The sequence below is a fragment of the Equus asinus genome, chromosome 21 (assembly GCF_041296235.1).
Source record: "Equus asinus isolate D_3611 breed Donkey chromosome 21, EquAss-T2T_v2, whole genome shotgun sequence".
Lineage (NCBI taxonomy): Eukaryota > Metazoa > Chordata > Mammalia > Perissodactyla > Equidae > Equus > Equus asinus.
Window position 1 is genome coordinate 29,214,918 of NC_091810.1, and position 24,808 is coordinate 29,239,725.

Sequence of the window (24,808 nt, forward strand, 5' to 3'; positions counted from 1 at the left end):
CAAGTGGGTAGCTACTACCTAAATAGAAGGGTGTCCAGGCATTATAAAGGAGCCTAAACCAGCTTGTGGGGGGAGTTAGAACCCATTTCCTAGAAGTAATGCCCAGTTTGAGACTTGATGGTGAATTAGGGTTGCACTGGGAGTTGTGCATTCCAGGCAAAGGGAGCGTCTACAAAGTATATGTTTGCTTTATGTTAATTTTGTTTGTGGCTGTAAGATAATATATGTAATTTTTGTAACAAAGAATTTTGAGAAACTGATATAGGACTGTAAATTTGTGCTCAAAATAGTAACTCTTATTGCTTCAAGTGTGTGTTTTTTATTATAACTCAGAAATGTAAGTGCTGGGGCCGGCCCCATGGCCGAGTGTTAAGTTCATGCTCTCTGCTTCAGCGGCCCAGGGTTTCACCAGTTTGGATCCCGGGTGCAGACATGGCCCCGCTCATCAAGCCATGGTGAGGCAGTGTCCCGCATAGCACAACCAGAAGGACCTACAACTAGAATATACAACTATGTATTAGGGGTCGGGGGGCTTTGAGGAGGAGAAGGGGAAAAAAAAACACCAAAAAAAATGAAGATTGGCCACAGATGTTAGCTCAGGTGCCAATCTTTAAAAAAAAGAAATGTAAGTGCTTAAATTTGAGGAATTTGAGGGTAAAAAAACAATGAAATGGATTGAGAAGTTTTCCTAAAACTAAATTTAATGTATGTTTGTGTTAATTCCTAGAGGCTTGACTTTCTGCTCCTTCGTAACAGGGCCCAGTGTAAACGCAAATTACCACACTTTGATTCTCTTAACTTTGATTAATTTGACACAATTCTTTTGTCATCTCGTTTTATGGTCAAATGATCTATGAAAATTAAAGTTAAAAATAATTCATAAATTATCCCTCCTGATAATATGGTCTCATCAGAATCCCTGGATTCTAGGCAGATATCTACTAAATTATGCGTTTTAAGATGATAGCAATGTTGGCTTTTATTTTGAAATGATTTCACAAATAAAGACTAAACAATGCTTTCCTTCAGGTGTTTTGAATAACCACGTCTTTTTCCTTTATTCTTTTTGGCTGCTTGTCTTGTGTAGCCCAAAACTTTAAACGGCAGGACCAGATACCCAGAAAACTACAGCCTTATAGCAGCTATAATGTACCAGTTGAAAAGAAACTTAGCTCTTACTATATAGAGTTAGCAGTTTATATTATTTTTGCTGTGCTGGCTTTTAGCCAGCCAAAACATCCACTATCCTGATAATCTCCTAGAACGGGAGCCATTTCTTAAGTGCCTCCAACCATGAGCTAGTCTGTCAGTGAGAGATTATTGCCAAACCTGGTCTGCTAATGGGAAGATTTCAAATAGCCAATGGATTCTAATTTAGAACAGCTCAATCTTGTCTCTTTTTAAAGATATATTAACCTGAGAAGCCACATCTGTTCAGAACAGGAAAGCACATGGTTCTTAGTTTACCTTCTCTTTAAAGGAGAGCTGGAGAATGAGTAGCCAGAGAATGTGTTAAATACTATTTACTGCCCACCTGCTTGTTACTGTTATCTTTATTTTCTTTATGTTGTCATTATGCTTCTCTGTGTTGTCATTAGACAGTCATTTTCCCTGAAGTAAAACCTTCATGGCACTTGTCATTTATAATACCAGGATCCTGGTTTTAAACTGCCTTTGTGAGTGAACAAGATCTTGTTTCCATTAGCCCTTCTTCAATGGATAGAGTTGGCTTAAGCAAGTACCAAGTGGATCATAGAGAATCCCTAGCTCTTTGGGGATCTCACATCCTGGAGAGGCCTGTTAGTGTGTTGTTGTGGTGAAAATAGTTACCGTGGTTACTGTGCAAGGTCCCTTCTTTTTCCTGCTTTGGACCAGGCAGTGAACTGGCTGAAAATGGTCACCTTCCTGCAGTGCCTTTGAGCAGAAATAATTCCCTTGGATTTAGGCCTGAGCAGTTTTTTATGCCCGTATGATGTTTGACGAGCCTATGACTGGATGAAGCTCCACAGGAGCCAGGTACTTGGAGTCCCCAAAGGTTTCTGGCCACTGGCCGTGTGACAGCCTGGAAGAGGGCCAGTTTTTTCCTTTGCCGATAGCTGTTCGATAAGTGGTGGACAACCTGAGAGAAAGAGAAGTCAGTACAAAGCAGACTTAAAGAAGAAAGAACTGCATGGCTTCATGAGTCTCTGCGCTCTGACGCCGGAATCATCTGTGGTGATTTAGTGGGAACCAAAGCGATGAAGCATGACCTTGGGGAACAATATACATTGTTGGGGGGAGGATGGTTTTAATGTACTTTTTGTTCTAAATTGTCAACTGCCAGTAGCCCAGTTCTCTTTTACCGTATCTGTCCCTTAGCATACTGTGAAAATAGTTTGAAAAAGGCTTACAGTGAAAACGCAGCTTTTGAAAAGTACATAACTTTCCCTTTCAAAACTGCCTGGCATGTGGTTTTCTAAAGTTACCTGATCTGAATGTTGATTCTCAGTTGTTCAAAAATACAATTTAAAGAAAATTTAAATACGACTTTTAAGATGTTAACATTCTTTGTCAATATTTCAAGGTTTGGCTGTGTAGTTGAGGATGTCTAATTTTTGGTTAAACAAATAAATGTTGTTTGTGGAGAATTTTCAAAATAGGGGAAAGTGCAAAGAAGAGTAAATGTGCAATCCCTAGTGTACAACAGTGCCGGGCACACGGCAGGCATTCACGTATTTGTCCAGAGAATGTAGTGACAAATACTATTAATATCATTTGGGTATATTTATGTTTAGGGGTTTTGTGTGTGTATGTATATGTCTTTTTTTTTTTTAAGAAACATGCAAATACAATGTAACTTTAAAATTTTAAAGAATTGATTATTTTTGATGTTATGTTCTTTTATTATCATTCACTCGTGATAACCGGAAGATTTGAATTTGCCTGTGGCCCTTAGCAAGGGAGCAACCTCACTTTAGGCATGTCTGCTACATGAAGCTGTATAATTTCATTAGGAAATGGTTGCCCTGGATTCTCATTAAATATGTGACCTTAATTCCACACCCATCTTCATAAAAATCTGCGAGTGGGGTCTTTTATCCCTACTGCCTACACCTGCGTGTGGACCCTCTCACCTCAGTCCTGTCTGATTGTGTGCATCGCCTCCTCTTTGACACAGACTTCCACCAAACTCCCCAGTTTACAGCCCATTTCCCTACTTGCACCAGCTGCTCCAGCCAAATGATCTTCTCCTCTCGTTCCCTGAATCCACTCCATTTTTAGGACCACCTCTGCTCCTTTACACGCTGTCCTTCAAGCTGGCATACCTACCCCTTTTTCTTCACTTTTCTTTACTCACTGAGTTATTTGCTGTGAGGCCCAGCTCCAAATCCTGCATCTTCTATTAACCTGCTTAAATTAGTAAGCTTCAGGATCTTGAGAGGCACTATTCTGGGATGCCTCACTGTAGCAACTTGTACACATTTCAAGTGAAAAGTTTTTTTGATAAGACCTATGGTTGACTTTTAAAACTTTAAATTGGGGGCTGGTCATGTGGCGTAGTGGTTAAGTTTACGCACTCTGCTTCAGCAGCCTGGGGTTCACCCGTATGGATCCTGAGCGTGGACCTACATACCACTCAAGACATGCTGAGGTGGCATCCCACACAAAAGACCTAGAAGGACTTATAACTAGAATGTACAACTATGTACTGGGGCTTTGGGGAGAAAAAAAAAGAGAGAGGAAGATTGGCAACAGATGTTAGCTCAGGGCCACTCTTCCTCACCCAAAAAAAGCATACATTTAAAGAAAAAAAACTTTTTAAGTCGGTAATTATCATGAAACTTAACTCCCTTCCCCCCCCCCCCCCCCCCCCCCCCGCCAAAAGAGAGAGAAAGCAAGAAATTGGCATACACTCTGACGTTTTCTTCTCTGTGGCAATTCAAACTGTTCAAAACATTCTTATAGTTTAGTTAGTTCGCCTGTGATATTTTTCTGTTTGGATAACATGGCTACCTTGGTTTCATCACTTCTGTGAGTTTTGATTTTATTTCCTCCTCCTGTCATCAAACTCTGCCTTCAACATTACCTGCCTTGTAGCTTAAATAGGCCTGTGCCGGGGGAATTCACACTGGTCATTTGATGTAGTAAGCCTAGGCCACTTCAATAAGTCACAGCTCTGACCTTGGCTAAACCAAATGCAGTCTTAGGTCTTCTAAGCAGTTTTCTTAACCAATCGGCCAGCAGAGCTTTTGTTGACATTCTTCCTATCTGCATATGAGAAAGCCACATAAATAGTTTAAATTTTTGAAAAAGGCATGGCCCCTACTTTGAACTTACTACCTACTTAACTCTTGAGTAATAAAAATGTGATATAGACTGAATGGGCCAAGAAGATATGGGTAGCATGCACAGTGGATAGCTTCTGGAGTCAGTAAGATCAGAATTTGGATTCTGGGCCCCTAACTCAGTGGTACTGTGAGTATCTTACCATACTTGAGCCTCAGTTTCTCCTTCTGTGAAATGAGCAGGGGAAGTTATGGAGAGGATCAGCTGAGCTTCCTTTCCACTTCTTTCCTTTGAAGGATTTAGTCAAGAGCTCTGACAACTAGGGAGGTCGGCCCAGGCTTCCTGAAGCATGAAAACTTGAGCTAGGCCTTGAAGGTAGGCTCGATTCCATTAGGTCAAGGGGAGAAGAAAAGGCACTCCAGCTGTGGGGAACTAGTTGTGCAAAAGACTATGGGCAAGTCTGTAGAGCCTTGAAAGCATGTGCAGGGACGGGCCCCCATGAAAGCAGTGCGTAAGAAAATGTGTGTCAGAGGGCTAGAGGGGAGAGCCTGGAATGCGAGAGACGAGGAAGAAGATCTTATAACCTAGGCGTGAGGTGATGAGCGTATGAGTGAGGATCTGTGGTCAGGGCATGGTGCAGAAACAGCAGCCACAAGGGGCATTTCCAAGGACGAATCATCAGGGCTTGGTATGTGAGGCTATGGGATGAAAAAAATTGCAAGGGTTTAAGTGGATGATTACTGTGTCATTCAGTTATTCATTCTTCAAATACTTAAATTGAAAATCGGCTGCTGCAAGCTTCTGTTGTAAGTATTGGGGATTAACCACTAAATAAAACAGAGTCCCTGCTCTTTTGAAGCTTACTTTCTAGTGTTAATTGTGTTAAAAATTTAGTGGCAGCAATTTGGGCATCTTGAGATGTCATTATCCAGCTCATGATTCTTTTATCATATCTAAAGTCAAGTGGGAAATGGCGATGAGAGCACATCCAGTATCTTCGTGAAATCAATCTACAGTATTTTCATGTTTCAGGACTTTAAAGACAAGCACGAAACGGTTAGTGAAAATGCTGTATTTTGCAGATCAAAGGAAGTGGTACTACCATAGATTTCGTAATTTGCCACATAGTTAATAAATTTGAGGGACTGTGAAGTTTGGAACACCTAGGGAATTGCTGTTGACTTGTGAAAGCTTCGTTTTGTAGGCTTTGGTTGGGATTAAACTTAGGTTCATTTAACAACCAGGAGAAAGTGGTTAGATTGAACAAGACTTCAGTACTCAATGGCTTTTTTCCCCGCAAGGGATTTTGTCAGCATATTTTTGAAGTAGTGCTATGATATTTTAGTTTTCAGTCTGAGTTTTCAATTCTTTAAGGTGCAAAAATTTAAGTTAGTACTAGGTAATTCCTTGACGAAAAATGTTGACATAAGAAATAAATTGAGAATTGAAAACTAAAATATAGTTTTCCCTGGTATTTTGAAAGCTCGAATTAGAAGAACATTATCTAATTAAAGTAATGATTCATTTAAATATTCATTTAGTTAGGATAACTCCCCTCTCTTTTGTTTAATGTACCTATTTGTGTTTCATAGTGTTTTTATGGTAACTACAATTAATCAGCTATAAAAATAGAGTATAAGGACTATTCATAATTCTTACAGAAAGAAAGAAAGAGGTTTGGACCTTATAGTACTGATAAAATTTCATGCAATGAAGGAATATTGAAAGTATTCTTAAAAACAGGGTTAAGACTCTGAACTGCTGTTAATATATTACCTCTCAGTATCTGAATTCCTCAGTTTAAAAAAATCAGATGTTTTTTATTAAGGATGATTTGACTTTTTATGTTTCCTTCAGGTGAAAGTGCAGTTTTAAAGTGTCTACTGGATATTCACAAAATTTTTCAGGAAAACGACCCAGCTTACATTCTAAACGATCTCTACATCTCAGACTACTGTGTGTGGATTCAGAAAGCCAAGTAAGTTTTGAGTTATTTACGAATTTTATGTGCTCCCATTTCTGCAACACTTACTTCCCAAGAAGGAAGAAAATGAAATAACCTGGGGGGTAAGTTTTAATGAAAGAGAAACCCCGTATAGCTACCAGACACTTGAGGAAGTGACTGGACCAACATGAGGAATGGGTGAATTTGCTTAGGGAGGAGGTGCAGGTGGTGAAAAGTAAATTCTACCGGAAAACTGGTGCAGCCAGGAAAATAAGGGTTAAAACAGACAATTGTGAGTATTCATCGTTGTGCTGTTGCCTGTTCAAAGTGGAATCTCAAGACTGGGTATCCGAACTTGTGTCCATAGTTAACTTACAGTGGGGTGTGAGTGGGTGTGTGTGCGCGCGTGTGTGCACGTGCGGGAACATGTGTAACATCATAGGACACAAACCTAATCAGTTCTAATCACAACGAGAGCTGCATTCAATGGCTAACCACTGGCTTGCAGAATTCATTATGCAGAGTTAAAAAATACAGCTTCAGAGCCTAACAACATGATTCTTGGTAACACATGCATCTAAAGGTCTGAACACTCACAAATGGGCTCCTTGCACTTGGTATGTGAAAGTTTTAAAAAGTGTTTACCCTTGCCTCTCTCAAGGAACCATATTAAGTTTAAAAATATAGTGAATTTTCATTTGTGAAGGGGTTCTATAGACCTGATTCTTATCAGACATGCCCAAATTATCCATTTCAGCAGCAGGAGACTATTAATTGAGGACATACACAGAGAGCTCTTGATTGGAATGATTCTTAGGTGCTGTAGAAAATGATGGCACAATATCATTCGTGACGTAGAAGAAAAATATCATTCATGACTTAAAAGAAAACACTTGTGATATTTTTACTACGACTGCGATGATTGGTAAATGAATGCTTTAGTATGGCTTTAGTGCCTGTTTTGAGTGAGCCATTCTATAGAATTTATTTTTGGTTTCTGTTCATGGGGAAGCAATTGTTGCAGAGTGAAATAAGGAAAAAAACCCTTGAGGCTATCCCTTTTGTAAGGAAAATGCTTAGGGACTGCTCAGGATAATGCCTAATAACCTACTGCAGGTGGTTTCAGCGTTTGTGTTGGAAATCGAGATCTTGCCAGATGGAAGATTGCATCTTTAACCCCTGAGGTCATAATGGCATGTCATCACTTCATTTGATCCTCCTGCTAATTGAGCTTATCAAATACCCTGCTGCCATTGCCTGTTGTTTTCATAATAAAATTAAATTGAAATAGTCTATTTGTGTGAGCTTAGGTTTTTCTTTTTTTTTTCAGGGTGAGAATTTTATAAGCGTGTAATGAGCATGGAGGTTTGTGCTAGGATCCCATTTCTATGAGCTCTTCCTTTCTCTATTTGTGGCATTCCTGATTAACTAGAGAGAAGATCACATTTCATTAAAGCAGAAGGGTGTATGCCCTCAAGTTGGTGTGGGGATTATTAGACCTTTTTTCTCCTAAAAGAATTTTTTCCCCTTGGTTTTAATTTGCAGGAAATGAAATGAAATTCTTAGGTTCCTAATAGTTGTTATGATAATAGTAATTTTTTAAAAGGAAGGGATAATGTTTAGGAAGTGAGATAGGAGAGAGAAACCCATAGGAACTCTTCCGATTACTTTGGAAAAATTTATTCAACTTTACCTATTTAAACATGACTCTTCTTTCTCTAACTAGGCTGTGTTGTTTTCACTTTGTGTGTTAAATTTTAATTCTAGTCTAGCCCAGCTATTTTTTTCTTCCCCTTTAAAATAAAACATTTGTTCATTTATCTCATTTTTATTCACTTTTCTAATTTCATCCTTAATTTTTCAAGTACAAAATGATTGAGCTTTCCAGTATCATCTTTGCTGTGAACTTTCTTGGCTCTGAATTAATTCTACTGCATCGTATGTCCATGGTTTTCTTAACTAATTTCTTCCTCACCCTTCACCTTCTGGTTTCTTTCCCATACAGTTTTTTTTTTTTTTAATTTTTTTTTTCCTTTTTATCCCCAATGCCCCCCAGTACATAGTTGTATATTCTTCGTTGTGGGTCCTTCTAGTTGTGGCATGTGGGACGCTGCCTCAGCATGGTTTGATGAGCAGTGCCATGTCCGCGCCCAGGATTCAAACCAACGAAACACTGGGCCGCCTGCAGCAGAGCGCGTGAACTTAACCACTCGGCCACGGGGCCAGCCCCCCCATATAGTATTATTAGTGAAATCTAGCACCTTACTTTTACATTTTAAAATAGTTCTATATTTTTCTTAGTCTCTGTTTGATGTTTTTGATTAGACATACCTCGGAGATATCATGGGTTTGGTTCCAGACCACCGCAGTAAAGCAAATATTGCAATAAAGCAAGTCACATGGATGTTTTGGTTTCCCAGTGCATATAAAAGTTATGTTTACACTATGCTGTAGTCTATTAAGTGTGCGATAGCATTATGTCTAAAAAAACAATGTACATACTTTAATCTAAAAATACTTTATTGCTAAAAAGTGCTAATCATCATCTGAGCCTTCAGCGAGTCGTAATCGTTTTGCTGGTGGAGGGTCTTGTAAAAAACACAGTATCTGCAAAGTGCAATAAAGTGCGGCGCAATAAAACAAGGTATGCATCTATAATAATGAAATATGTAGAATTTTATTGAAATACCAGACAAGTGCTAAATTCTGACTAGCACAAAGGACAGCATTCCATTTTTACAGTCAGACATTTACTTTGGCAAAAACTTACTGGAATGTGGGTAGCAAAGTCATTCTTATATTTAACGAATGAAGTTAGGGCAACAGTTATCATAGGTTTTGCTTTAATACTAGGTAGTTATTTTTCCTTGTGATATCTCTGTCTTGTAGAGCATTATTTGCAGATCTTAAAAACTGAAGCTCCTGGGGGCCGACCCCATGGCCAAGTGGTTAAAGTTCCATGTGCTCCGCTTCAGCGGCCCAGGTTTGCAGATTCGGACCCCGGGTATAGACTTACTCCACTCATCAGCCACGCTGTGGAGGCATCCCACATACAAAAAATAAAGGAGGATTGGCATGTATGTTAGCCCAGGGCAGATCTTTCTTAGCAAAAACAAAAAAAGACAGGGGCTAGCCCGGTGGCGTAGTGGTTAAGTTTGCACACTCCGCTTCAGTGGCCCTGAGTTTGCGGGTTTGGATCCTGGGTGTGGATGTACACACTGCTCATCAAGCCATGCTGTGGCAGCATCCCACATAGAAGAACTAGAAGGACTTACAGCTAGGATATACAACTATGTACTGGGGTTTTGGGGAGGAAAAAAAAAGAGAAAGATTGGCAATAGATGTTAGTTCAGGGCCAACCTTCAAAAAATCTTAAAAAAAAAAAAAGAACCCAAGAAAACAAACAAACAAAAAAGCTGAAGCTCCTGTATTCTTATTCTGAGTTGCAGACTCTGCCAATTATTTTTCTGGAAAGGAACACTCCCTGCCATCCTTCTCTGTGAGCTTGCTTGGAAGTTTCTAGTGTGGTGGGCACTTCAGCAAATGCTCCCTGCGTGGCGGCATGAGGAAGTGATTTGCTTGGGGTCATGTAGCTTAAGAGATAGGTCTGTGATAGTCTCAGGTCTTCTGGGTCCAGATTTCATATCTTTTCAGATATGCCACCTAGACAACCAGTTGTCTTTACCGATGGTACGTGAGGGGAAAAAAAAAACAAAAAAGCGCTACCTTTAGAGAGCTTTTCTAATAGGGAGAGGAATGATTGAATCATTTATCTTCCTCCTGGATGTCCCCATAGCGCTTGGTTTAGAGATTGTTTGGGCACATCTCGTGCCTGCCTCATGTTGTAGTAGTTTTGGTGCACATCCCCTTCCTACTCTAAAGTTTTAAAGTCTGTGTGAATGAGCGCCTCTCTATCTGGGCCCATCACGGTCCTCTGTGAGCCCAGTAAATTTTCGTTGAACTGAATGGTACCTAGTAGAGCCAATTAAAGGACATTTCTCATTGTTTAAAAAAAATTCTAGCACTTTATAAACTGTGAGTTGGCTCTGACTTATTTTAATTCAAGCTTTCAGCTGCATTCAGTTTTGAGATTTCGCCCTTCCCTGGTTTCTGTCCTGGTGGGCTCCACTCGTCAGTAGCAGTGATAGTTCTGACCCTTAAAAGTTTAGCAGTTTACACCCTTTTATAGAAGCTGGGATGGAAAAGAATGAACTGTAAAATATGTTCCAGCTCTTCTGCTCATTGGCCATAAAACCTTAGCGAGTCACCTCATCACTTCATCTAATATAGCCAGTATTAGTATTTTAATATTTCCTCTAGTTATTTTCCAGTGTATTTTTAAACCAGTGGAAATAATACTGCACCTATCATTTTGTAACTTGTTTTATACTTATCATAGTACCCCATAAATCATTTCCTTTATGACATAATATCCATAGCATAGTATTTTTAAAAAACAACTTAATTTGTTCCTCATTAGAAAAGGCGTATATGCCCACTGAAGGAAATTTGATACTGTGTGGTTTTAATGCGTGGTGTATTTTGAAATGACAAGGAATCAAGTAGGGAATTATTATGTTTTTGCTACATGGAAAAATTTTGGTGGTTTCGTTTTTTTGAAAAATGAAATTAAAATTTGAAATCCCGGCTATCTTCAGTACAGGTCTGAGCTTGTCAGAAAGATTTTAAATCACACTTTTTCTCTCTCGTGTAGTTTTTTAAGGTAAGTAGTTCTGGGGGAAAAGAAAAAAAAAGTCTGAAACGCAGAACCTTTTTACACTGAACTCATGAATAATTTACTCTAATACTTTTGGTGCATTTATTTTCTTCACTGCTTTTTAACATACTTTCCCCCACAAATGAAATCTTATCTTTTGACCTTTTAGACGCTAGTGTGGAAAGTTTGTCGAGGGAAACAGCTCCATCGCTGAATAATTCTCTCTCATTTGATAAATCCTCGATCTCAGTTTTCTCAGTTGTGAAAGAACGTAAGCCATTTCAGCAGAGAAACCTTAAAATTTTAGAAAACTTAAGACCTTATCCCTGCTTCCTATTGCTTTAGTTCCTTCCTCCGTGTGTGAGCTTTGGTAGGGGTAGGGTTATGCCCCTGAGAACAGCATAGATCTCTTCCTGTTGGCTCTCTCTTGTTCCTGGTTTATCTGCCAAAAGCTGTGGGAGTGGGGGTAACTCATGCAGAAGTAAAACATGAGCAGTGAATGGAAAAGCAGAATTATATGTTTTTTCACCTGCTAATTATGGAGCCTTGCTCTGTGGCAGGTGCTGAGGTAGGTGACGGGGGTACTCTGGTGGACGGGAGACATGCGCTCCTGAAGCTGATCTTCTAGCGGGAAGTCCACATGTGGCCTCATAGTGGCCACAGTGAGGGGTATGGGTGCTGCGGAAGCACCTAGGAGCCCACATGCCTAGGCTTGGGCTACAGGAAACGGCTTCCCGAAGGAAGAGTTGAAGCTGAGAGCTGAAAGATCAGTAAGAATTGGTCAGGTGCAGGTGGGGAAGCAGGGGGCGAAGGGTGTTTCAGACAATAGGGACAGAAGAATATGGCCCTTTTGAAGAGCTCAAAAGCTCAGGATGGATGGATCATAGTACAGGAATGAGAGGAAATAAATGAGGCCAGAGAGTTCATGTAGAGCCTTGGCCACGTAAAGAGGTTTGGACTTTGTTCTGGAAGAGTTTGGAGCAACTGAAGAGTTTAAGCTATGGAGGGTCTTGTGAGAAGCATGATAAGATTTAGAATCTGGGGAGATTCAGGTCACATTGTGGGGAGTGAATTAGAGTGGGAGAGTGCTCAGTCTCCAGATTGAAAGGTTAGTTAGGAGGCAGGGTGATCCAGGCGAAACGCAGTTGTAGCCTGAGTCACGGTGGGGAAGAAGACGAGTGGTCAGATTTGTGAGGTGGATGAGACAGGACTTAGCAATTGATCGGATGTCGGGGAGAGCGAGAAAGGAGAATAGTCAAAGATGAGATCCAGATTTTGACCTGGCCAGTTAACTGGGCTGCTAGAGGTACATTTGCTGCTATTAAATAATATTGGAGAGGGTGTAGGTTGGAAGAGAAACGAGAGAGAGGGAAGATGAGGAGTTCAGATTTAGAAATGTTGATCCGAAGTCTGTAAGGAATACTCATAAAGAAATAGGAACATTTGGATCACAGCTGAAAAAGATGTATGGAGAAGAGTTTGGACAAAGAAGGGACATGAATTAATAGCAAAACATAAAAAACGGTATCTGGTTGCATAGTACTCTTACACATATGAATATAATAATAATCAGGAGTGGATGCATTCCAGGCTGGGAAAAATAACATCATGCGGAGGAGCAGACAAGTAAAACATGTAAGCAACATGGTGAGCAGATTTCCTGGTTGTAGCTGTGGGGGATTGGAAGGGCAAGAACGGATGGGAGGCTTTTTGCATTTGGATCACAGTTTTATCTATCCTTGTAGAATCTTTTTATTGAAGAAGAGAGTCTACAGTTGGCTTGGGGTCATGATGTTTTAGTAACAGGGCCAGATATGAAACCCTTGTTTCTCCGTTTTGTGTGCTGGAGACTGTGTCAGTTTTCTTGACTTGGAAACCAGTTGGTTACATAAGAGAAACCCACTCAGATTTTTATAGTAAAATTGAGGGCTTTCTTAGAGGCTGCAGGTTATTTTCTGGAACCCCAGTGCTGGGCGTACAGCCGGGCCCCATGAGCTCAAGTCATGAAGTGAGGCAGTCAGCTTACTCTCTGGTGACACGTGATCTCTCACATTACTTCTTTCTGCAAGTCGCTGCCACTCTTCTCTTTGATGCACTTGGAGGAGAATGACCATCCCACAGCTCTGAGTTTCTATGTCCCTAGTTTCGGTAGAGATGGATTAGAGTCCCTTGTTGGTAATTCCAAGGGAAGGAGAATGTGGTTGCCGTAGCATGGGTCAGTGTCTTTTCCTGGTCCAGTTGCCTTGGTCACAGTGGGCTGGGGGTAGGGCTACCCCCTAAAGTGGTATACACTTGGCCCCAAGGCACCCTTTGTTACTAGTCAGTGGCATTTTTCAGAGAAGGGTGCATGCGAGTCACCCTTAAGGGTCCTTAAGAGGACGCTGCTGTAACTCCACTGCGCCATTCTGAGCCACAACTGAGGGAGAGATGTGACACCCACCAGCACCATGTCACTGATGTTCATAATAAAAATACAGTACTGGAGGTGATTTTGGTGGTCTGTTAAATTCAGTCCTACCAAGTGACAATCAGACACTCAGGTGGTTTTACTTTTGTATGGGAATTTACTCCTCTGACAGATGGTAAAATGTTAACTGTTACATTAGCTGCTAATGATTAGCATATAGAAATTTCAAGAAACAATTGTGTGTAATTTCAAGCAAGTTAAACCTACCTTGAATTGAAATCATTCTTGGTAAGGTGCTCATTCTAGCATGTCAAGTTGCTCTTTAGTTTTACTGTTTATTTTTAATTAAATCCACAAATTCATCCTGGATGGGAGTGGGTTTTATCTCCATAAGAGAAGATTAGTACATGCCAATATCCATTCACTTGTCTCTCTTCAGTGTGGTTTCATATAGAAAGGATTTACTTAATGGTTCTTTTCCTTATCACCAGTGGTTCAGCAGTGCCCACTGGGGACCGTTGCTCTTCATTAGACTTCTCTTACAAGAAATGTGCCAATAAATCATAGGATTACGAATGTTCCTACAGATTTCAGAGTGAAATAACCCTGTGTAAAGATATGAATGCTCCCTGTGACTATGTGTATTGAGAAATCAGCAAAACTATATATCTGAGTGTTGTAAAGTTTTGTGGGGGGTTTTTTGTTGTTCTTTTTTGCTTGTTTTGTTTTCTTTGTTTGTAATTTCTATCCTTTTTTTTTTTTTTGGAGGAAGATTAGCCCTGAGCTAAAATCCGTGCCCATCTTCCTCTGTTTTATGTGGGACACCTGCCACAGCATGGTTTGACAAGCAGTGCATAGGTCCACACCTGGGATCCAAACTGGCAAACCCCAGGCCGCCAAAGTGGCATGTGCAAAATTAACTGCTGCGCCACTGGGCTGGCCCCCTATCCTACTGTTTTTTTTTTTTTAAATGATCTTTTTTTTTAATTATTATTTTTTTTCCTTTTTCTCCCCAAAGCCCCCTGGTACATAGTTGTGTATTCTTCGCTGTGGGTCCCTCCAGCCGTGGCATGTGGGACGCCGCCCCAGCGTGGCTTGATGAGCAGTGCCATGTCCGCGCCCAGGATCCGAACCAACGAAACACTGGGCCACCTGCAGCGGAGCTCGAGAACCCAACCACTCGGCCACGGGGCCAGCCCCTATCCTACTGTTTTTTTTAAAGTAAACTTTTTATTTTAGAACAGTTTTAGATTTACAGAAAAATTGTGAAGATGGTACAGAGAGTTCCCAGATACTCCGCACTCAGTTTCCCCTGTTATTAACATCTCACGTTGGGATGGTATGTTTCTCACAATGAACCATTACTGATGCTTTATTATTAACTAAAGTCCATAGTTGATTTAGGTTTTCCTGGTTTTTACCTAATGTCCTTTTTCTATTCCAGGATACCACGTTTTGTTTTGTTTTTACTGAGAACTGGAACTTAAGTCAGTAATGCTCAATTTCCAGAACATTTTCATTATCCAAGAGCTTAAATGCTATTGAAAGATAATGAAATATTTTTGATATATTAAGATACCAGAAGGGCTTAATACATACAAACGTTGTAGTCATGGTGAATCCAGACCTTGAAAAAGATAGGTTTGGCATTTTTTAGAAATTTGGAAACCATTCATTTATCATTTTTACTTCTGCATGTACTGTGGGCATCATGATTATGATGTGTTAATAAAAATAGAGAAAGTTTCTAAAAATAAAGTGGGCAAAAGCTTTTTATTTTCATATTAATTTTCTTAAGGTGGAGGAGGTTAGAGGAGAAAAGTGTGAATAGGAGTTCTTGTAAAAAAGATGGAAATTCTCGGAGGTGCATAGGCAGCTCTCAGACTGGAAAGCGCCCTGCATTTGTGGGTCCACGGAGGCTGCGTGTGTCAAGTCCATTTTAGAGCTGTGCCTGGTGGCTTTGTTTTGTCTCTGTCCTTAACTCGGTTTGGTCCTGGATACTTGGCTCTGGCCTTCTCAAATCCTGGCTTTTGGCTTGCTGGAGACATGGTTTTTTACAGTGTGTAATTAGCTACTGTGTGAGCAGATTGGCATTTTCCCTCCCCCCCTTGTCCTTCTGTAGTTTTGCACATCAGAGGTCTTTGGAGGGTTCTCTTGGAGCAGACCCGCAGGATCAAGTGAGTTCAGGTGGCGATTGGTTTAGTCAGGATATGTAAACCCGTATTCTCTCCTTCACAGAGAATTTTCACAGGGCTTGGATTGTCTTCACATCTCATTCAGAGAAGAGGCTTACGTTGATTAATGTGCTGTACGTGTGGTTATCGTACTCAGAAAGTACTCTGTTTAAGGAGGGCTTTGTCAAGAGCATCCTTTGAATAGAGTCACAAGAAAGCGTTTTTAAAAAACTGACAACTTCAAGTACAATTTCCTCCTTCTTCTGCCTATTATGACTGAAACCCAATCCTTGTTATAACATAATTATCTCAGCCAAAGCCAGCAGGGAGTCGCTCCCTTAATGTAAGGGGTGTGAAGTCCCCTAAATAAATAGAGGATTAATTACATTTGCAGTGTGTTGTGAAGGTGATGAGATTGATTGTGATCATTTGACTTGTTCCATTTCCTGCTCTGACTACTCTCCTGAAGAAATAGAAGCTGGGAAAATAATAAATAGAGCTGTGGAGTGTGTTGTTGCACCTGGGGTGGGACAGCGTTGGGAAAGGGCCTCCTTGAGCCAGAGTCCCAGATTCTAAGTGATATATTTATTTTAGATAATTTTTATCATTGATTATTCGCTTACTCTTCTCCATTTAAGCAGCTTTCCAGGAAATAGTTTGTATTTCAAATACAATACAATAGTTTGTATTTCAAAAAATATCGATATTCTGAGTGTTGAGAGAATTTGACAGATTGTATTTTACATGGATGGATATCAGCACATTTCTGATCTAATTTTAGGTGTTTTCACCTAGTGCAGCCTTTTGGAAGGTTTAAACAAAAGACAATGTTAGCCGTTAGATGTTTGTGTTGTGTTTTCCTCATAGAAGCCTTGTGCTTTTGTTAAACTTCAAATGATAAATCACTGCTTTCAAAAAGCAGATCATGTGTTCTACTTTTATTTTATGTTTGTCTTATCTCCTTTTCCTGGAGAGTTGTATAATACTGTGAAATTGTGATTTCAACTTCTCCAGATCGTTTATTGCAGTGGCCTCTGGGGTGAGCTGCACTTACCCCAGGGAGCACACGAAACGATCTTTTTGGAGTCCAGGAAGACTAGAATAGAACTGTCTATGTTTATTTTTTAAAAAAGAAATTAAGCTTCACTAGCATTTAATATATGGATTGATGGCAAAAATTATGTTTTGTGGGTACGAAACATTTTTTAGTAATGGGACACTTGATCAGAAGTTTAGAGGAACAGCCATGCTCATTTCCAAAGAGAAGCACATACATTTATTTTCCAAGCCTGAATTATGGCAGAAGAACGATGGTCTCCTCTAGAAATTGGAGTTGGGGTTCAGGGACTCTAGTCAGTCTCTGCCAGTTGCTTTAACTTAGTTGAAGACGTAGAAACTCAGCTGCCAGAGCTTGAGATTTTCTGTCAGGTGTGCAGTGTTCACTCCCTGCTCTAGTTTTCTGTCCCGTTTGCCTAGGGCAGAGAAAGAGGCCAAACTTCTGAAGGCAGAGCCTTTGTCATGATGGCAGCACGTATTTCCTGGGCACAAACAACTTGGCCTTATTTAGTCTCTGCTTTTGGAATTTTTATGTGTTAACTTAAAATATTAAAGAATAAAAAGCGGCTGTCATTTTGAGGAAAAAAAGAATGAAATTTGAAGTGGGCGATCACATGTCTAGGAGTAGAGTCTAGTGTAGGTTTAATCTCAAGATGTATGATTCCGTGATTTCATTGTAAATTGCTGACCCAGTGGAAAAGGGCCCAAAGAAATCTGGACTATGAATGTCCTAAAGGGCAAAGGTCTTATTCAACTCTTCTAGGACCTTCAATGTATGTCCTACTCTTCATATTCTACTCCCAAAACAAGGATATGTGCACTTACCTACACAGATGTTATGTATTCAGACAAATGACAGAGGAAATGTAACTTTCTGTGAATACTTAGGTGTGAGAAAGTCAAAACGGGTTGGAGGAGTACAAGGGAGAAGGACAGAGAGAGAGTAGTATGTGGATGTTTGGATCACTAGCATGTCACCTACATACTGATGAGCAATGTTGGCCCCGAGTGTGGTGTTGGGACTGCTGTGCAGCTTGTCCGAGGAGTCAGGCTCAAGAACTGACCATCGCAGGATCTGCACCCATGTGCTGTCCCCATGTCTAGAGACAGAAAGTATGAGCTGATGGAGAAGGAAGAAGATACTCCAGCCTTCAATTCTAGGGCATTTCCCAGGTCATCGCCAAATTATGCACCTGAGCAGGAGGCAGATGGAGTGGTCTGCTGTGTGACTGAAGGATGTCATGAATAGCCATTCAGTTGAATCCTGTTTCCCATAGGGAGGTGCCTGTGAGTAACAGAGCTTCTTAGATCAAACCACGTTTATCTGAAATATTTATAATTGTATACTAATTACTACTAATTTATTATTAAAATATTAAAGATAGTTATAAATATTTCTGTTTCTTATGGTTCTTTTGTTTAAATGGGCTTAGAGTCTGATTGAATCAAAAATTTATTGAGCACCTGCTATGGCCTGCATTGTACTCAGTGCTGGAGAGGAGACCAAGGTCAAGATTTCTGCATCAAGGACCCACTCTCTAGGAGGGTTAACGAGGCTGTACTATCATGAAAAACCATAACTGGAAAACTAAATGGAAAAAGTAGCATATATAAAACTATGTGCTGTAGTGGCTTAATCATATTAAGAGATGCATATTCACAGAACAAAAATCCTAGAAGGAAGCACGTTAATGTTGATAAAAGTTGTCTCTGGTTTGTAAATTCATGGGCAGCTTTTCTATTTTATACTTACTTTTTTGTAGGTTTTACAGTGAACATGTATTTTATTTTTTTCCCCAGCTACACATTTTAAGAAATTACAAGGGTGATATAAATGCTTGTTGTAATGTTTTTTCCTTAAGGGTAACAGAATATTACAGAACTGAATAAAGTAAAAAGTGTGATGACTCAAGGCCCAACTAAATAAATAAATGAATGAAAAAAGACAGCCCTTATGCCCTGAATGAAATGAAATAAAAATAATAATTAGATAATCCGTCAGTGCTTGTTTGAGATTTCTCACATATGAACTTAGCATTTAAGTCAAGTAGTAATTTGACATTCTTTTCAGATGTGGAGTTTCATTGTTTGGGTGCACCATTTTATTATTTATATAAAATTACAAAACAGGAAAAAAAGACACTATACCAGTAGAAGTCTGCTGTGCGTGTGTTCTCAGTTTTACAGCAACACACCGAGCAATGGAATATACCTCTAATAGCGTGGTGTATTTGCCCTTTGTCTAGTTGAGCTGTTGTTAGTCTTGTGATAGATGAGACCCCACTTTACGTCGCAGATTTATAATTATGTGGTGTGCTTTAAATGACGGAGAGAAATGTGAAAAGTCATATCTGCTCTGACGATCTTGTTTTCTCCAGACTCTCTCTTGCCCTGTAACCCCAAGCCACATACACACCCAGAGTTGTTCTTTGGGGACGTCAATTTGATACCTTTCTAGAACCCAAAGACACTTTGTTTGAGCGACGAATAAAATCCCTTCTCACATCTAGTATTAAGTATCCTTGTGTCATTCCAGGTAAGCTTGCCAGCCTATTTAGATTTCATTTTTATCCTTAGAACATCCTAATGCTTCAGGAAAATAAGGGTTTAGTTCCTATTGGAAGAAATTGACTTCATTTTCAACTTGATGTTTAAAATTACAGTTGTCAGCGTATGTCCTGTATACTTGTTTTAATGAACACAACAGTTAAAAGGATTCCACTTAAGCTGTGTAAGCTAAAGCCATGTGACTAAAACTATTGGCAAAGGATCTCTGCTCTATTAAATACTGGATTAATTATAAAAACCAAGCCCTCAAATCAGGAAGTTGTGAAGCTTGTATTCTGAACACAGCAGCACTGCACATACTTAGTTTCAGAAGCTGTATTATAATTTGTGATTTCAGATGGAAATTTGAAATCTAAAATGTTCACAAGGTAAATCCTGGGCTTATCTTACCTTTTTATCAGAAAGATCCAGTCTTGCTCCAGGTTTGTGTGAAAGCATTTTTTTTTTTTTTGAACAAAAGCTGCACAGATCTTTCTCTCATCTGTGTAGGACAATGTAACATGTTTCTCTTGATCATCCTTTTTCACATATCACCTGCCCTCTAAGATGTGCTCTCCCCTTGAGGCTTGGGAGTGAGAAGTGATGACACACATCTACTTTGTTTCACGTCTTTTGGGGGCTTGTTATCCGAAGTGATGGTAATGGTGGTTTTTAAGTTGTGTCTGCTCTAGGCTTGCGAGTCTGTTCATCCATCCATTCATTCAACACATAGTTTTAAGTTCGTATTGTGTGCACCATTCTGTGCCAAGGTTCTGAGCCTACATTGGGGATCAAGAACCAGACCTGGCCCCTGCCCTCATGGAGGTTACGGCCTAAGGGAAGAGAGATGTTAATCAAATAATCACATACACAAAAAGTAAAATGAAAACCTTGGAAAGTACTGCGAAGGAAAAGATTCCTGCTGCTCTGAAAGCACGTGATAGCTGCCCTAGTCTGGTGGGGGGTCAGAGGAGGGGGACAGTATGTGAGGGACGCTTCCCGGCGAGATGTTTGCTTTGAGTACTGAAGGACACGTCGTAGTTGACTTGAGAGAGGTGGTGGGCTTCAGGAAGATGTAGTAGGTCCGCTGTGTGCAGAGGTCCTATGGCAGGAGGGAATTTTGTATGTGTTCAAGAAATTGAAAGAAAATAGGGTGTTCAGCTAGGGTGGCTGAAACCTAAAGAAAGGGTCTATGTGTGGGAGGTGGGGTGAGGAGGGGTCAAGATGAGGCTGGGGATTTAGGCAAGGCCCAGGCCGTACAGTGCCTCCTAAGTAGTGTTAACAATTTTTATCTTTCTCCTAAGAGCAGTGGGAAGGCAGAGAAGGATTGAGCATATGATGGGAGAAGATCACTGGGGCTGTGCGAACTGTGTATTAGGCCAGTTAGAAAGGTCTTTGTGAGGGATGAATGTAGCCTGACCAGGGAAGTAGGATCTAGGAACTAAGATGGATTTGCGGGGAGAGGAAGGGGGCGATCCGGCATCAGCCTGGGTTTGTGGTTTGCAAGCTGAATGAATGATGAGACCTAATTTAGGAAAAGTAATTCTCAGGCTGTGGGCTTTTGTTATAGAAGCTCTTCTGTTTACACAGCTTAGCCTCTTTTTGGGTAATCTGTACTTTATTTCATAATTCTCGGTAATGGCTAGTTTTCTTTCCTTGCTGGTTACTGTTTCCTTTATTATTTAAAGGAACTTTTGGGCTCAGTTATCTATTGAAGTTTATCTTTTGTCTGCCTTTTTTGGTATGTTTATAGCATTTAATTATTTTCTTAAAATATTTTCTTATGAAATATATACAAGAATACATAACATATGTATGTACAGTTTAAAGAAGAATAATAAACTGAACATGCGTGCACCTACCGCCAATTGTAAGAAGTAGAATATTGCCAGCTTCCTAGAGGCTCCCTATGGGACCGGTGCCAGTCATATTCCCCCCCTCCCTCTGGTAACTGCGCCTCTGAATTTTTGTGTTTCAAAATTTGAAATTTGTGTTTCAAAACCTTGTTTTTCCTTATAGTTTGACTATGTTTGTACCCCAAGTTTAGTTTTAGTTTTGCCTGCTTCTGAACTTTGTGTAAATGGAATCATACTCGATGCCTTCTTCTATTACTTGCTTCTTTCATGTAATGTTTTTTTCCTTTTTTTAGATTTATTCACGATGATCACAGAGGTGTAGCTTGTTTTTTGTCCATGCTGTGTACTATCCCATTGTCTGAATATACAGTCGTGTGTACAGTAACAACAGGGACACGTTCTGAGAAATGCATCATTAGTTGATTTCGTTGTTGTGTGAACATCCTAGAGTGCACTTACATACACAAACCTAGTTGGCACAGCCTATCACACACCTAGGCTATGTGGTACTAGCCTTATGGGACCACCGTTATACCTGCGGCCCTTTGTTGACTGAAACGTCATGTGGTGTGTGACTGTATTGCAGTTGATCTATTCTTTCGTAGATTGTATTCCTGATGAATGGTTTCCAGTTTGCATTATTGGGAAAATACTGCTCTGAGCATCTTTGTTCATGCTTCGTGATGCACTCGTGCAACTTTTTGAGTAAGCTCTATGTCTAGGAATGGAATTGTTGGGGTTGAGGGGATGGTTGCAGGTTAGATTTCACTGGGTAATACCAAAGTGTTTTCCAAAGTGGTCGTATCAATTTATTTTAACTTATACTCCCACCAGTAGTGTATGAGGATTTCCCTGGTTCAGCCTTCATGCCAACACTTGTATTGTTCAGATTTTAAGATCTGACAATCTGCAAGGGTATGAAAGAGTTTCTTTCGTAATTTTCATTTTCGTTTTCCTGATAACTAATGAAGCTGAGCGTCTTTCCATGTATTTATGAGCCATTTGTGTTCCCTCTTCTTTGAAATGTCTGTCTGTTGCATTGCCTAATTTTCATTAGGGCTATCTTTTTATTTTTGATTTTTAGGATTCTTCTGGTATTCTGGATACTAGGACTTTATTGGTTAAATATGTTCCAAACATTTTCTCCCAGTTTGTAGTTTATCTTTCAGTCTCCTTGTAGTGTCTTCATGAGCAGAAGTTTTTAATTTTAATGTTGTAGAATTTATCAATATGTTCTTTTGTGGGTATGCTTTTTGTTTCTTATGTAAGAAAGTTTTTATGATTTGAATGTCATAAAGATATTCTCATATAGCATCTTCTAAAATTTTTATGATTTTGCATTTGGCATCTAAGTCTTTAGTCCACCTGGAACTGATTTTTGGGTAATTGATGAGATAGGGATCCAGTTTCATTTTTGCCACATGGATAGCTTTATCCCAGCTTCATTTATTAAGTGGTCCGTCCTCTCCTCATGCATCCTGCGGTGCTCGCTCTGTCGTACATCAAGTTTACGTATACACAGATCTGTTTCGGAGTTGTCTTTTGGGTTCCACTGATTGACTTGTCTATCATATGCCAGTACCATGCATTCTTAATTACTGTGGCTTTATATCTTAGAATCAGCTTGTCAAGTTCCATGAAAAACATTTTGATTGGAATTGCTTTGAATCTGTTAAGTTTGGGGAGACTAAAACATTTAGTCTCTTTCCAATAACATTGTATGATTCTCTAAGTTTTCTTTAATGTCTTTCAATAAAATGCTGTAATATTTTCCTTAAAAACTTTGTACGTTTTATTAGATTTATTGATTTATATTTTGTGTTGCATTGTAAGTGATATTTTTTAAAAAATTATTTTCAAACTGCTTGTTGAAGGTATATAGAAATGTTAATTCATTTTTTAATATTGATTTTTGTATGCAGCTACTTTGCTAACCTCTATTATTAACTCTTATGTATAAATTCTCTCCAGTTTTCTATATAGGCAATAGCAGTGCAAATGACAGTTTGATTTCTCCTTTTCCAGCCTTTATTTCTTTTTTCTTTTTCTTTATTCTTCTTCATCTTATTCTACTGGCTAGACCCTCCAGTGCAAGGCTGAAATGGTGGTAATGTACTTCCCTATCTTGTTCTTTATCTTTATGAAAATGCTTCAAACAGTTCATTAAATACAATGTTTGCTGCAGACTTTTGTAGATAGCCTTTATCAAATTAAGAAAAGTTCTTAATATTCTTAGTTTACAAAGAGTTTTTGATCCCAAGTGATCATTGAATTTTATTGCGTATTTTCCCTCATCTTTTGCGATGATCTTAAAGCTTTTCTCTTTTAATCTGTTAATGTAATGAATGGCGTTTATAAAATTTCTAACTTAATTTAGGCCTTGCCTTCCTGGGATAAACCCATCTTGATTATGATATATTAGTTAAATATGATGCTGGATTTGGTTTGCTAACTGTGTCTGTGTTGCGCATATTGAGAAAGAGAGAGAGAGAGGAAGGGAATGGGAGGAAGGGAGCCGAGGAAGCTTGGCCCATAATTCTCCATTCCTGTCCTGTCCTTTTTCAGATTTTCCACCAAAGTTATGTTAATCTGATAAAATGAGTTTGGGGAGTGTTGCCTTTTTTGTTCTCTGAAATAGTTTATGTAAGATGGAAATCATCTCTTCCTCAAGGAAAATTCACCCAAAAAAGCCATCTTGACTTTTTTCTTTCTGAGAAGATTTTTTAATTATTCATCCAGATTTTCCAATTGTTATAGGACTCTTCTGGTTCTCTCTTTTTCCTTAAGTCAGTTTTGATAGTTTATGTTTTTCTAGAAGTTTGTCCATTTCATCTAAATTTTAAAAACTTTCTGGCATAAAATTGTTCTTCTTTCTTCTTATCTGTGTTCTTCTCTACAGCATCTATAATTGTCTTATTGTACATTTCTAGTATTTATGCTTTCTCTTTTTTGTTTTTTTGATTAATCTTGCAAGAGAGTATATTTGATTCATTTATCAAAGAACCAATATTTTGCCCTCTTGATCCTCTCTATTTTTGTTTGTCTTCTATTTCATTACTTTTTACTTTTATCTAATTATTATTCCTTTATTTGGGGGAGTTTGTTATGCTATTTTTTCCCGACTTCTTATGTAGATGCTTAGCTCATCAACTGAGTCTTCTTCCTTTAAGACTATACATTTTCCTACAAGTACCTGCTTTGTATACGTGTCACAGGTTTTGAAATGTGCTGAGTTTTCATTATTATTCCATTCTAAATATTTTCTGATTTTACTCTTGAAATGTTTAGAAGTATGTTTCTCCTTTCCAAGTGTTTGGTTTTTTCTAGTGATATCTTTGTTATTGATTTCTAACTCGATTGCATTTCTGTCAGAGAATTATACCATTCTTTTGAAATTTGTTGAGATTAATTTTATGCCTAGCATGCAGTCGTTTTCATAAATTTTAAAGCTTGACAGTAATGCATACTCTCTGATTGTTAGCTGCTGTGTTCTATGTCTGTCCAGTGGATGAAACTTGTCAGTTGGGCTGTTTAAGTGTTTTATATCCTTACTGATTTATTTTGTCTGTTTCATCTGTCAAGTTTTGGATTGAAAGAGGTGTGTGAAAATCTACTATGTTGGTGATCTTGTCGTTTATTCTTGTAGATCAGAGTCAATTTGTACTTTGTTTTGAGGCATGTTATTCAATATTAGTTCATAATTGTGGTATCTCCTGGGCAAATTGAAATGTTTATTATGTAGTGACCTTCTTTATCACTGATAGTGCTTTTTTGCTTGAGTCTGTTTGGTCTGATATTGATAGGGAGATCCCAGCTCTCTTTTGGTTAGTATTTGTCTGG

General features: G+C 39.2%; 1 protein-coding gene across 3 annotated transcripts in view; it reads left to right on the forward strand.

Moving 5' to 3' along the window:
- The window catches only part of SHQ1 (SHQ1, H/ACA ribonucleoprotein assembly factor), a 96,152-nt gene that overhangs the window by 45,306 nt on the left and 26,038 nt on the right, over nucleotides 1-24,808 (forward strand). For 2 of the 3 annotated variants that reach the window (XM_070492615.1, XM_070492616.1), the window contains one exon: nucleotides 6,124-6,244. In XM_070492615.1, the coding sequence (XP_070348716.1) occupies nucleotides 6,124-6,244 (121 nt within the window). Of the gene's footprint in view, nucleotides 1-6,123; nucleotides 6,245-14,353; nucleotides 17,147-24,808 lie in introns of those variants that run through there. The other variant, XM_070492617.1, reaches the window with a different exon arrangement.